General features: G+C 38.4%; 1 protein-coding gene across 7 annotated transcripts in view; it reads left to right on the forward strand.

Annotated features, from left to right (window-relative positions):
* The window catches only part of BTBD8 (BTB domain containing 8), a 68,771-nt gene that overhangs the window by 37,939 nt on the left and 18,107 nt on the right, over positions 1-12,725 (forward strand). For 6 of the 7 annotated variants that reach the window (XM_065555528.1, XM_065555530.1, XM_065555532.1 and 3 more), the window contains 5 exons: positions 1,713-1,895; positions 2,584-2,721; positions 4,244-4,373; positions 10,843-10,904; positions 12,023-12,659. In XM_065555528.1, coding sequence (XP_065411600.1) covers positions 1,713-1,895; positions 2,584-2,721; positions 4,244-4,373; positions 10,843-10,904; positions 12,023-12,659 — 1,150 coding nt within the window. The remainder of the gene's footprint in view (positions 1-1,712; positions 1,896-2,583; positions 2,722-4,243; positions 4,374-10,842; positions 10,905-12,022; positions 12,660-12,725) is intronic. The other variant, XM_065555531.1, reaches the window with a different exon arrangement.

The following is a 12,725-nucleotide window of genomic DNA, read 5'->3' on the forward strand; positions in this document are numbered from 1 at the left end:
TTATCTTGGTAGCCTCACAAACAAGTGTTTGGAAGTAACCATTTTTTAGAAAAGAGAAAGTAACTTCCTCCTAGAACAAAACTATAGTTGTTCACAGTTATCTCTTACCCTAGAGAGAGATTATGTCTGGAGGAATAAGATGCAGATAGGCCCAGTCCTGTAAGGTGCTGATTTAACTGTACGCTGTGGAGGTATTTCATATTTCACTAGAAGTGCTTAATGGGCATTGTGGGCACTCAGCACCTTGCAAGAAAGAGGTAGATGCTCCTCATCTTGCGAGTAAGGACCTGATCCTCCACTATTAAAGAGGCTTGTAATCGAGCCATTGGGAGCATGATCGAACCCTAAGTGCATGCTAATCCTTTATTTACTTTTATATGCACATATGAAAAATAGGCTTTGCCCATAACAAATGTAAAAACAGTTGAGTGAGGACTTGCAGGAAGTTTACTCCTAGTTGGAATATACACAGAGAAAATACATGCTGTGTTTTTCTTTCTCTGAGCTGAAAGTACTCAAGCTTTCTTGGTAAGTGTGAATTTGAACTTGCAACACTTTTCTGTCATGTGTTTAGTTGAATGTAATGCTTTTCTTTTCTATAGCAATCTAACTAAGATTAACCAAATTTAGGCTTTTTAAACCATCAGTATGTTTTCTCTTTCCTAATTTGTTTTTCACTAATTTGTTTTTGCTTTCTCATGATTAACTCTCATTCCATAACAATTAGGAAACTGTGAAGAGAACTAGAAATTTTGATTACTTTACAGGTTTACTACTACTTTGTTTCCATTAGGAAGAATACGCAAGACCCTGCTTGTAGAAAACACTGTTTACCTTTGGCAGCATTTTTAAACCAAGATAACAGGGGGAAAAATAATAAAGCTTATTGAGCATATTGTATAATTTATCAACTGACCTGGGAGGTCATATGTAGTAGATCTTTTAATTCATTTTACTTTGGTGGATAACGATAAATTGTAAATTACTTTTAAGGTGTGAGTTAGCAGGTGGTGATATGGGCATTGGTGATGAGGCCTATGTAAGTACTTAGGTTGGCAGTGAAGCATCACAATCACAGTATAACTAAATTAAAGGGGAGAGAATATTAGGAAACTAACTGTTTAAAACAAATAAATGCCACATGGATCAGCTCACTCCTTCCTATGGAAAACTTGGGAATGGGGAGGCTAAGTGAGGATAAAATTCTGTGAAGTCCAACAGTTACTTCATTGGACAGGGTGCGGGAGGCTCCTGCAATGTCTCCCAGCCACGTAGAACTCTCCCTGCCCCTTATGTCAACATGGCTATCACACTGTCTTATGACTTAGTATTATCCTTTCCATTTAACTTTCCTATGAACTTCCCCTTACTAGTTTAGTGTTTGGCATTTGTTTGTGAATCTGCCTTCTCTCTAGGCAGCAAAATATAATGATGAAAAGAGGGAAAATATAATAAAATCCCATTATGAAAACATTCTCCCCTAGCATCATCAGAGAACAATAGAAACAATTGAGCCCATCAGACTTATTAACTTAAAAAAAGATAGTGGAATATGCTAATATTAAAATCCAAATATAATTAAGGTAAGCGAAATTAATAGTAAGTGTAAGTGTTCAGTAACTTAATAGGAGCTATTTGAGAAACAGCTTTTTCTTGGATGTCTACTCTAATAGATAACTATTCTAATATATATTAATTGCTTTTATTTTAAGAACCACAAGAATGCAGCTTCTCTTTTGATGGAAAGCGACCGGCTGCTCGGTAGTCTTCCCCAAGTGAAATGGTCTGAAACGGGTCTGGCCTTGGCATCTAAGCTTCAAGAAGAATGCATAACATTTATTGTAACAAACTTCCCTCATATAATAGAGAGTGAAAGTTTTCATATTTTCTTGCAGGTAAAATGCTTATGAGTTCTACTTTTTTCAAAACAAATGCATTGTATTATTACACTTTCTTGTATGGGAGTGAGTTCTTCCCAACAACTTAGGCTGTTACACTGAAATCATTCTGAGTCAGTTCACTTTACAAATAATTTCAAATAAGAATTTAATATTAGGGCAGGGGTCAGTTATTAGGGCATAATTAATTTGAAAAAAATTCAGACTTTAGTCCTATGTACAGTTACGTACTTCAAGTTGAGCAAGTGTGGGTAGTTCCACGAAGTCAAGGGTACTACTCTTGGGTGTAAAGTTAAGCATGTGCATAAACGCATCATAAAGCATGTACAGGACCAAAGTCCAAGGTAGCAGCACGCACATGCCACAATGTCCATTGACTTTTTGAGTTGCAAATGTGCAGCACTGCTAAGGGTTAAGGATTAATTGAAAGAGTTCCCTGCAGTATTTCCTGGTAAGAGCTTGTCTAATTTTACCCAGCACTGCATTTCCCTAACAAGACAAAGATTTGGCAAGGTGCTCTGATGCATCAATAATTAAAAATGGATATATCAAAACTGCCTTTTTTCTTCAGATCTGAATGGGAAACACTGAACACCAAAGTCACAATGGTCACTTTCTGTTGGGTAGTGTTTTTCATATTAAATACACATTTATTTTAAATGACTCCCTTTTCATTGTTTCCTAGGCACAGGCAATGAGCAGCAAACCTGATCTTCTAGAACAAGTTTTAAAAGCAATTGAGAAAAACATTAGCATTGAAAACAGTTGCTTTCTTCTTATAGCTGTGGATACTTTGTTGAGCTCCACAAATGTGAAGGAAATGGTAGGTTTTGCAGTAGATAATAGAAAAAGAATAGCTCACAACACTTACTCATTTATTTAAAAACTGGAGCTCTTTTTTTTTTTTTTTTTTTTTTTTTTTTTGTGGCGTAGGAGTTCAAATCAAGTTATGCAATTTGGGCTCTATGACCCCAGTACTGCAGTTGGATCCTTGCAGGCAGTCCATCACACCTGTGCAAAGTCCTGTTGAAAACACAGGACCTACTAGCATTTGTGTATAGCGGGGTGGCCAACCTGAGCCGGAGAAGGAGCCAGAATTTACCAATGTACATTGCCAAAGAGCCACAGTAATATGTCAGCAGCCTCCCATCAGCTCCCACACCCTGCTCCCAGTGCCTCTCGCCCAACCACAGCCCTGCTGATCAGCACCTTTCCCTCCCTCCCCATCAGCTGTTTCATGGCGTGTAGGAGGCTCTGGAGGGGAGAGGAAGGAGCGAGGACACGGCAGGCTCAGGGCGGGAAGGGGTGGAGTGGGGGCAGGGCCTGTGGCAGAGCCAGGGGTTGAGCAGTGAGCACCCCCGGCACATTGGAAAGTTGGCACCTATAGCTCCAGGCCCGGAGTTGGTGCCTATACAAGGAGCCGCATATTAACTTCTGAAGAGCCACATGTGGCTCTGGAGCCACAGGTTGGCCACCCCAGTGTATAGCAACATTATATTAAAAAAAAAAAAAGGGGGTAGTAGTACTTAGCACTGCCTGTGGCAACACTAAGTGTTCCAGGCTAGCACCAATGACTAATAACATTGTGTGGGAAGACACTACTAATGTTCACTACCATTGTAAATATGTGACTGGGAGAGAATATTTAAAAATTAAATAACCTTAAATTTACTCTAGGGGACAGAGTTTATTTTTAATTAATTTACTTTAAAAAACCACGTGAATATGAGGGTTGTGTTTGCTCTTCTTTTAAGCAAACTCTTTGGCGCAAGGACTGCATCTTCCTGTGTTTCTGGAAAGTGCCTATCATGTTGTGGGTGCTACCACAATCTAAATAATAAATTTTAAATGAAAATTGACTGTAATGTCATGAGTGACATGTGAATGATAGGAGACCCTGATTACAATTTATAATGTTACCTGCAAAAAATGTTAAATCTTTTCTTAAACTACTGCAATCAAGTGCTATTATAGACTTACTCAGTAAGAGTGTGAAAATTTAATCAGATACATTTTTGTCCCCCAGAGAATTTGACCTTGTAGTGACAGAGCTGATAGTAAAAAGCTCTGAAAGGATTAATTTAAAAAAGGAATGTGGTGGCTTGTGATGCTTTAGCTTCTGTGGGAGTGGCTTAGTTTCAAACTGTATAAAATTGTGGGGTGGGGTGTGGGGGGGAGAACAATAAGCCTTCATAAACAACATCTACATCTACTAGGTTATTGTAAAATATAAATGATGACATCATTGATCTATCTTAGGGAGTAAGTAGATTCTGAAAGGAATAATGACTGGTTGCTATGACAATGTTCCTCTCGCCAGCTGCTGATTTGTTACTTGAACACAGGGTTTTACATGCAAGATCCAGGCTCTGCGTGATAAGCTGTGGATCTTCCTGGTTCAGTCTTTTTATGCTGTTCGTCACACAGAAAGCTGGAAGCTGATGAGACCAGATCATCAAGAGAAAATACAAGCAGGTATGCAAGCAATCAAGAACAGCTATCATTGTATAATAATAGTGTCCTTAATATAAAAAATATTGGTAGTGTTGGGGGCTGGTAACAAACTATAGCATGCTTAAAACTGTGATGCTCTTGCTTTGAAAGAAGTATTTTATAAATGAAAGCAAAGATAATATGCTTAGCCAGCTTCATGCCTGGAAATTAATTGAGTGTTCTGTGAATATTTTCCTGGCTTTTATTTTTATAGATATGAAAAATGGAAACAGTATATGTAGATTATGTCTAGTTTTGTTTGCAACTATTCTAAATTATTAAAAATATTGCAATAGGATTAAAGAAACCATTATCTATCTCCATTTTTAAGCAGATAAGCATTATAGAAAATTTAAATCTGCACAAAGCAGATTACTAATTCTATGAATTCTGTTTCTTTTTTAATCAGTTGTTCATATTAATGTATAAAGCTTGTATATCTCTTGCATAATCTCCATCTCATGTGGACTGTGAATAAATGTAGCTGGCTTGACTTCACAATTGATTGGTATTGTGATACCGTATGTGTTGCTGCAGAGAGCCCCCAGGAAGCTGCATAGTGATCTCTTAAAATGTTAAGAGGCAGTACTTCAGCTTTAAACAAAAGGAGTTTGTGCTCTGAATGTTTCCTTATTTTCAAATATGTGGAATGAAATTTTGAGGGTGTGGAAGTGAAAATGGCTCCAGGGCCTTGGTTGAATATTTGCTTTGTGATTGTGCATTTTATAAAGGAAAAAATGTGAGACTCATTTAATTTTTCTTTAAAATTGCTCACCTTTGATTCATAGTAAAAGGTAAAATATCTTAAATGTTTTATTAAAGAAGACATTAAAATTGAGACTCTAATGAAAAATTGTACGTGATTATAGATGGATTTAATTTTTTATCCCTTAACATGTTGGTTGAAAGATGGATTATGTCAGTCTTTACAAGCATGATTTAAGGGTGTTACTAAATTATGTTTGATTGCTACTTTCTGAAAAAGGCTCGTGATTTCATTCTTTATTATAAAGCACTTCAGTAATTTGGGGGGTTGCTTTCAGAAATAGAAGCATAATTTGGAGTATATTTGGCATCTGATGTTCTTCTGTATTAGGGCTGTAGAGTAAAGTAGTACCTAGACCTGGGTTCATAAAGTGGGTGTCATTCAACTCTCCATCTTTATTTTGTTTTGGGTTTTTCAGAGTTATATAGCATTAATTCAGCTCTGATAGACTTCATTTTAACTGTAAACTATTAAGTTATGGAAAACTTTCAGTGTAGGTTTTTGTTCTAGAAACAAAATGATGGTATTTTCCTAGAAGCATCTTACTACATGAGATTTGTTTAAGATCACAAAGTCAAACAACTTTCATCTTGAGAAATTTCAGGTACTACTGAATTCTGAAAAGACCTAACCTTTGTAGATTAATATCCTAGGATAGGAAATGCACACAATTAAGACAAGAAGGTAATGTTTTTCTCGTTCACAGCATTTCTGTGTTCTCCTGGGCACAAGTTTATGGGAAAATTGTATTAATATATTAGTGTATATTAATGTGCAGAGTCATCACTGAAAAAATATTATATCCCTGTGGTGCCATTTTCAGCATCTTGCCTTTTCTTGCAGGATTTCTATACAGCTAAATAAAGATGCTTTGTAGAACCCAAAATTCTATTGTCATATTGTGTGCTTTGTCCATATAAAGAAATAGTAGGATATAGCATGTGAAGAGTGAATGTTTATTTAATCCATTTTTCTCAGAATAGATAAATTTGCATCAAGCCAAAAGATGCATATAAACAAAAATTAATCTTTATCCCTTCTCTCTGTGTACAGTATTTACATATATCCTTTCTATATTGCACAACCGCTACAGATTTGAAGGTTTCATTGACTGATGCCTCCCAGATGTTATACAGTAAAAAATATTTTTAGTAGCTTTATTAATTCAATTATATAGCATTACATGCAGTGCTTTACAAACATGGATAAGATTCATTCCTTGCCCTGAAAAGCTTACATAATGTCCTCCAGATAACTTTAAAACTAACATGTATTGCCTCAAGAGCTAGTGTGTATCTAATGTACATATGCAAATATGTGGAGACTACAGCTTTTGACAAAGAACATGAGAATGGGTCAGACCAATGGTCCATCTAGCCCAATATCCTGTCTTCTGATAGTGATAGGGTGACCAGATGTCCCGATTTTATAGGGATAGTCCCGATATTTGGGCCTTTTTCTTATATGGGCACCTATTACTCCCCACCCCCGTCCCGATTTTTCATACTCGCTGTCTGATCACCCTAGAGAGTGACCAATGCCAGATGCTTCAAAGGGAATGAACAGAACAGGGCAATCATCAAGTGATCCATCCCCTGTCATTCAGATCTCTATTTTATCCCCTTTAGTCATCTCTTTTCCAAGATGAACAGTTTCAATCTTTGTAATCTCATCTTCTAGAAGCTATTTTGTACCCTTAATCATTTTTGTTGCCCTTCTCTGCACCTTTTCATTTCTAATATATCTTTTTTGAGGTGGGGTGACCAGAACTGCACACAGTATTCTAGGTGTGAGCGTACCATGGATTTATATAGTGGCATTATGATATTTTCTCTTATCTATCCCATTCCTAATATTCTAGCGTTTTTGATTGCCATTGCACACTGAGTGGATGTTTTCAGAGAGCTATCCACAATGACTACAAGGTCTCTTTCTTGAGTAGTAACAACTAATTTAGATCCCGTCATTTTGTATGTATAATTGGGATTATGTATTCCAATATGCATTATTTTGCATTTATCAACATTGGATTTCATCTGCCATTCTGTTGCTCAGTCACCCAGTTTTGTGAGATTCTTCTTTAATTCTTTGCAGTCTGCTTTGGACTTAATGTTCTTCAGTAATTTAGTATCAACTGCAGACTTTGCCACCTCACTGTTTACATCTTTTTCCAGATCATTTATGCTGAACAGCATTGGTCCCAGTACAGATCATTGGGGGACATCACTATTTATCCTTCTCCATTGTGAAAACTGACTACTTATTCCTACCCTTTGTTTCCTATCTTTTAACCACTTATTGATCCATGAGACGACCTTCCCTCTTATCCCATGACTGTTAATTTGCTTAAGAGCCTTTGGTGAGGGACCTTGTCAAAGGCTTTTTGAAAGTCCAAGTACACTGTATCCACTGGATCACCCTTGTCCATATGGGTTTTTTTGACTCCCTCAAAGAATTCTAATAGATTGGTGAGGCATGATATCCCTTTACAAAGCTGTGCTGACCCTTTCCCAACATATCGTGTTCATCTATATATCATTGTTCTTTACTATAGTTTCAACCAGTTTGCCTGGTATGAAAGTTAGGCATACTGGCATTGTAATTGCCAGTATCGTCTCTGGAGCCTTTTTTGAAAATTAGCATCATATTAGCTATCCACCAGTCATCTGGTACGGAGGCGTATTTAAGTCCTAGGTTACATACCACATTTAGTAGTTCTGCAGTTATGTATTGGAGTTCCTTCAGAACTCTTGATTGAATACCATCTAGTCTTGGTGACTTATTACTGATTTAATTTATCAATTTGTTCCAAAACCTCTTCTGTTGACACCTCAATCTGGGACATTTCCTCAGATTTGTCACCTAAAAAGAATGGCTCAGGTGTGGGAATCTCCCTCACATCTTCTCTGGTGAAGACTGATGCAAATTCATTTAGATTCTTGGCAATGGCTTTCTTGAGTGCCCCGTTAGCACTTCGATCCTCCAGTAGCCCCACTGATTGTTTGGCTGGCTCACTGCTTCTGATGTACTTTTAAAAAATGGCTGTTTTAGTTTTTGAGTCTTTTGCTAGTTGTTCTTCAAATTCTTTTTTGGCCTGCCTAATTTTACTTTTACACTTGATTTACCAGATTTTATGCTCCTTTCTATTTTCCTCAGTAGGATTTGGCTTCTAATTTTTAAAGGATGCCTTTTTTGTCTCTAACTGCCTCTCTTTTACTCTGTTTAGCCACAGTGGCGTTTTTTTGTGTGGTCCTCTTACTTTTCTTTTTAATTTGGGGTACATATTTAATCTGAGCCTCTATTATGGTGTTTTTAAAAAGTATACGTGCAGCTTGCAGGCATTTCACTCTTGTGACTGTTCCTTTTAATTTCCGTTTAAGTAGCTTCCTCATTTTTGTGTAGTTCCCCTTTCTGAAGTCAAATGGTACTGTGGTGGTCTTTTCTGGTATTTCCTCCACCTCCTCCCCCCCCCCCTAAGACATTAAGGATGTTAAATTTAATTATATAATGGTCATTCTTACTGAACGGTTCAGCTACTGGACCAGATCCTTTGTTCCACATAGGACTAAATCCAGAATTCTCTCTCCCTTTGTGGGTTCCAGGTCTAGCTGCTCCAAGAAGCAGTCATTGATGGTGTCTAGAAACTGTATTTCTGCATCCCGTCCTGAGGTGACATGTACACAGTCAGTATGGGGAGTCATAGATTCATAGACTTTAATGCCAGAAGGGATCATCATGAGCATGTAGTCTGATCTCCTGCACATTGCAAGCCAAAGAACTACACCCACCCACTTCTGTAATAGACCCATAGTCTCATCCATGCATTGAGACCCTGCGGTTCTTCCTATCTAATTGGCCCTGCACATGGAACTGAAGGCATTTCAGAGAATGCTACCATGAAGGTCCTGGTCTTTAATCTCTTACCTAGAAGCCTAAATTTGACCTGCAGAACCTCTCTCCTGCCTTTCCCTATGTCACTGGTACCTGCATGTACCATGACCACTGCCTCCTCCCGAGCACTGCACATAAGCCTGGCTAGATGTCTCGAGAGATCCACAACCTCCGCACCTGCCAGGCAGTTAACCAGTGGTTCTCTTGATCATCACAAACCCAGCTATTTATATTTCTAATTGATGAAATCCCCCATTACTTGTCTCTTACTAATAACTAGAATTCCCCACCGTCCCCTCTCCCACCCCACCCCCCAAGAGGTATTCTCCGTGCAAGAGGATACCATGACATCATTTGGAAGGAGGGTCCGAACTATAGGATTGTTTCCCTCCGCTCCAGTTTGATGTTCTCCTTCCCGGAGACTTTCCTCCTCCTCCTCAACAGCACAGAGGCTGTCAGACTGGGGTTGGGAGCACTCTAATATGTCCCAGAAAGCCTCATCTATGTTCCTGTTAGTCTCTCTTAGCTTCTCCAGTTCAGCTACTCTGGTCTGAAGTGTCCATACTTGGTCTCTGAGGGTCATGAGCTCCTTGCACTGAATGCATATATGCCATCTGCCCACAAGGCAGGTAATCATGCATGCTGCATTCAGCAATAAATTGGATAGCCCCAACTCTGCTGCTGGACTTCTGCCTGCATTGTTTTTACTCTTGCAGCTTTTTTTTCCTTTTTCTTTTGGAGGGCAGCGGGGGAGGAGGGTGGTTATTGGCCTAAGTTTAGAGAATGTTAGGTGCATCTAGCTCTCATGCTTCCTCTCTAAACTCCAGGCTTGTCTACACTACCCGCCGGATTGGCAGGCAGCAATCAATCCAGCGGGGGTTGATTTATCACGTCTATCCCAGTCGATAAAATCGACTGCTGAACGCTCTCCCATCGACTCTGGTACTCCACCAGAACGAGGAGCACAAGCAGAGTTGACAGGAGAGCGTCAGCTGTCGACTTACCACAATGAAGACACCGCAGTAAGTAGATCTAAGTACGTCAACTTCAGCTACACTATTCACGTAGCTGAAGTTGCGTATCTTAGATCAACCCCGCGTGGTAATGTAGACAAGCCCTCCCTTGCAAAACTTCCCATGTCACTTTGGAGCTTGTTTTTTAAACCCCTGTTCTCCCTGCTAGTCCTGCTCCTTGGTCAATGCTTAACGGATTCTAACGGGATTAGGAATCAAAATTTCCTTAAGAAGCTCTCAGCCTTGCTTAGCAGGCCACTAGGCTCAGCACATGCCCCCCAAACAGACCACACTATATACTACAGTATATTGTTTAGTTGTTTTAAGAGAATAGATCTTTTATTTCAAATAGATGATGTTAGTATAAATGTATAGGTGGTTAGAACTAATTGAAAGTGATTGTTGTTGCACATTCCTATACACCCAGGATCTCAAAGTACACCCCCAAAGATTTAATGAGCTACATACATCAGAGGTATGGAAGTATTATCCTTGTTTTGTAGATGGGGAAACAGAGATTAAGTTACTTGCTTCATGTCACATAAAAAGTCTGTTGCAAAGTTCATTACAGATATTGGATCTCCTAACTCTGAATCTTGTACTCTAGATACAGAAACATCCTTCGCCACTTAATGTTTTCCATTTTGCCAAAATAAATCTCCCTCGACTAGTTCACTGGCTCCAAAAGATAGTTCCATGAATAAGGCTGGCTTTTTTTTCCCTCTCTCTCTCTCTCATGCTGCCTTCTCACTGATAATAGCGATCCTTTTTCCCTATACAGCTGCTTTTGACAAAGGGGATGATCGAAGACTTGGCAAAAAACCTGTATTCACTAGTTCTCAGGTAAATGCTTAGATTCTTACAATTAAAAATAATCAGAATCCCGTAAACATAACTGCTCCTTTTCATGCTTTATATTTTCAAAATAATGTAATCTGTTGTGGTCTGTGTTTACTAACTGCTCGTAGTTAATCTTCAGCAATCACATTTTCCTTGTAATCCCAGTTGAGCCAATATTTTATTCATAATCTGTGATGTCCGTTATTAGAGCATTTTAGATTTTGATGTGGGTTAGCAGGAGTCCATGCTTTCAGATAGTTGGGGGCCAAACAGAAGACAGGAATTTGTGTTCAGAAGTTATTGCACACTTTCCTGTTGGTGTGTAATAATAAACCTGTGATCTCCAGTTTGGAAAAAAGGGTGGTATGCTACTGAGCTAATGGAGCTGTTCCACTAGCTCAAGCCACCACTTAACTCAGTCTGTTACGCTCCCCATTAATCTGCTTGCTGTGAAAGAGCTTTTCAAAGTCATTGACAATCCACGTGTTTGAGAATCATGCCCAAAGTGACATTACTGTTTGACAGAAAAGGTATTGTTATAGGGGTTAATGTCCAAGGATATACATTACTATTCACTTTGTTACTAGTTAGGTTACATTTTTATAGGCTTATATCTTAACACTAAAAAATACCTTTACCTGGGAATTCTGAACCCTTCTTTGGAAGATATACTGTTTTATAATGGTTGAAAGCTTCCTATGTCATATGTATGTAAAAATAATGGCAGTCTTCATGTTCATAGAGAATCATATACTGAATTCCCAGTTTGAAAGTCTAAATATAACCTATAAAATAAATGAATCTCTCCAACAGGAACTAATTGTATAAAGAAGTAAAGATTATACAGTATTATGTCCAAAGTAAAGGACAAGGTTTTGCATAGGCATTTCTTGTACCCTCTGATTCAGATCTGACTTCAATAGGGGACGTAAAGGGAACTGGAGTTAGTACTTAAAGAGTGCTTGAAAGGCAGCAATCTGAGCTCTGTGACTTGGAAAATGAATTTTATTTCTTCCTCCCAAACTCTAATTTTAATGCTAAACTTCAGGAGTACCTCCATTTCAAGAGCTAAAGATTATGCATGATTTATTGTGTTGCTAAGTGTCTTCTGTTCTTTCCAGCTAAACAGACGCATTACTGACTCTGTTGATATAAGGCACACTTCCTGGAAAGTAAAAGGCAAGAGAGATTATTGCGGCAGTTCCTTCACTAATCGGGATAAAATGAAATCTGATGGATTAGGAGCATCTGGACATACATCAAGTACCAACAGAAACACTGCTAATAAGACTTCAAAACATGATGACTTAAAGGGAAAAGATAGTAAGAAAACAGTTTCCAAAATTACAAAAGATTCAAAAACTGGGGAAAAAGTTGCTTCACCAAAGGCTAGAGCTGTCATAAAGCCAAAAATAGAAAGTAATGGAAATGCTAAGGCTGAAAGCTTGATTACCAAACAAGATTCAGAAAGGTCATCATCTGCAAGTGGGCAAAAAAATTCTGGAAGTGGAAAAGGTGTAAAAAATCAGGAAGGAAAAAATTCAGGTGCCAGACCTAAAGTACTTACTGGAAGCCCAAGTGTGCAAATCAAAACAAAGCCATTGAAGAAAACCACAGGGAAAGACTCACCCTCTCTAGTAACAGAGACAGGAACTTTCAGCAAGTCAACAAACTCAAGTACAGATTTACAGATTTCCAATGAACAACTAGATGAACCCAAAGAGGATAAACCAGTAGATGAAGGAAAAATATATATCGGTAATTAGAGACCCTTTCTGACTTGCCACAGGCAGGTCATATGCTGGAAAACAGCCTGGAGAGTTC

This window comes from Chrysemys picta, chromosome 8, assembly GCF_011386835.1.
Source record: "Chrysemys picta bellii isolate R12L10 chromosome 8, ASM1138683v2, whole genome shotgun sequence".
NCBI classification, from domain to species: domain Eukaryota; kingdom Metazoa; phylum Chordata; order Testudines; family Emydidae; genus Chrysemys; species Chrysemys picta.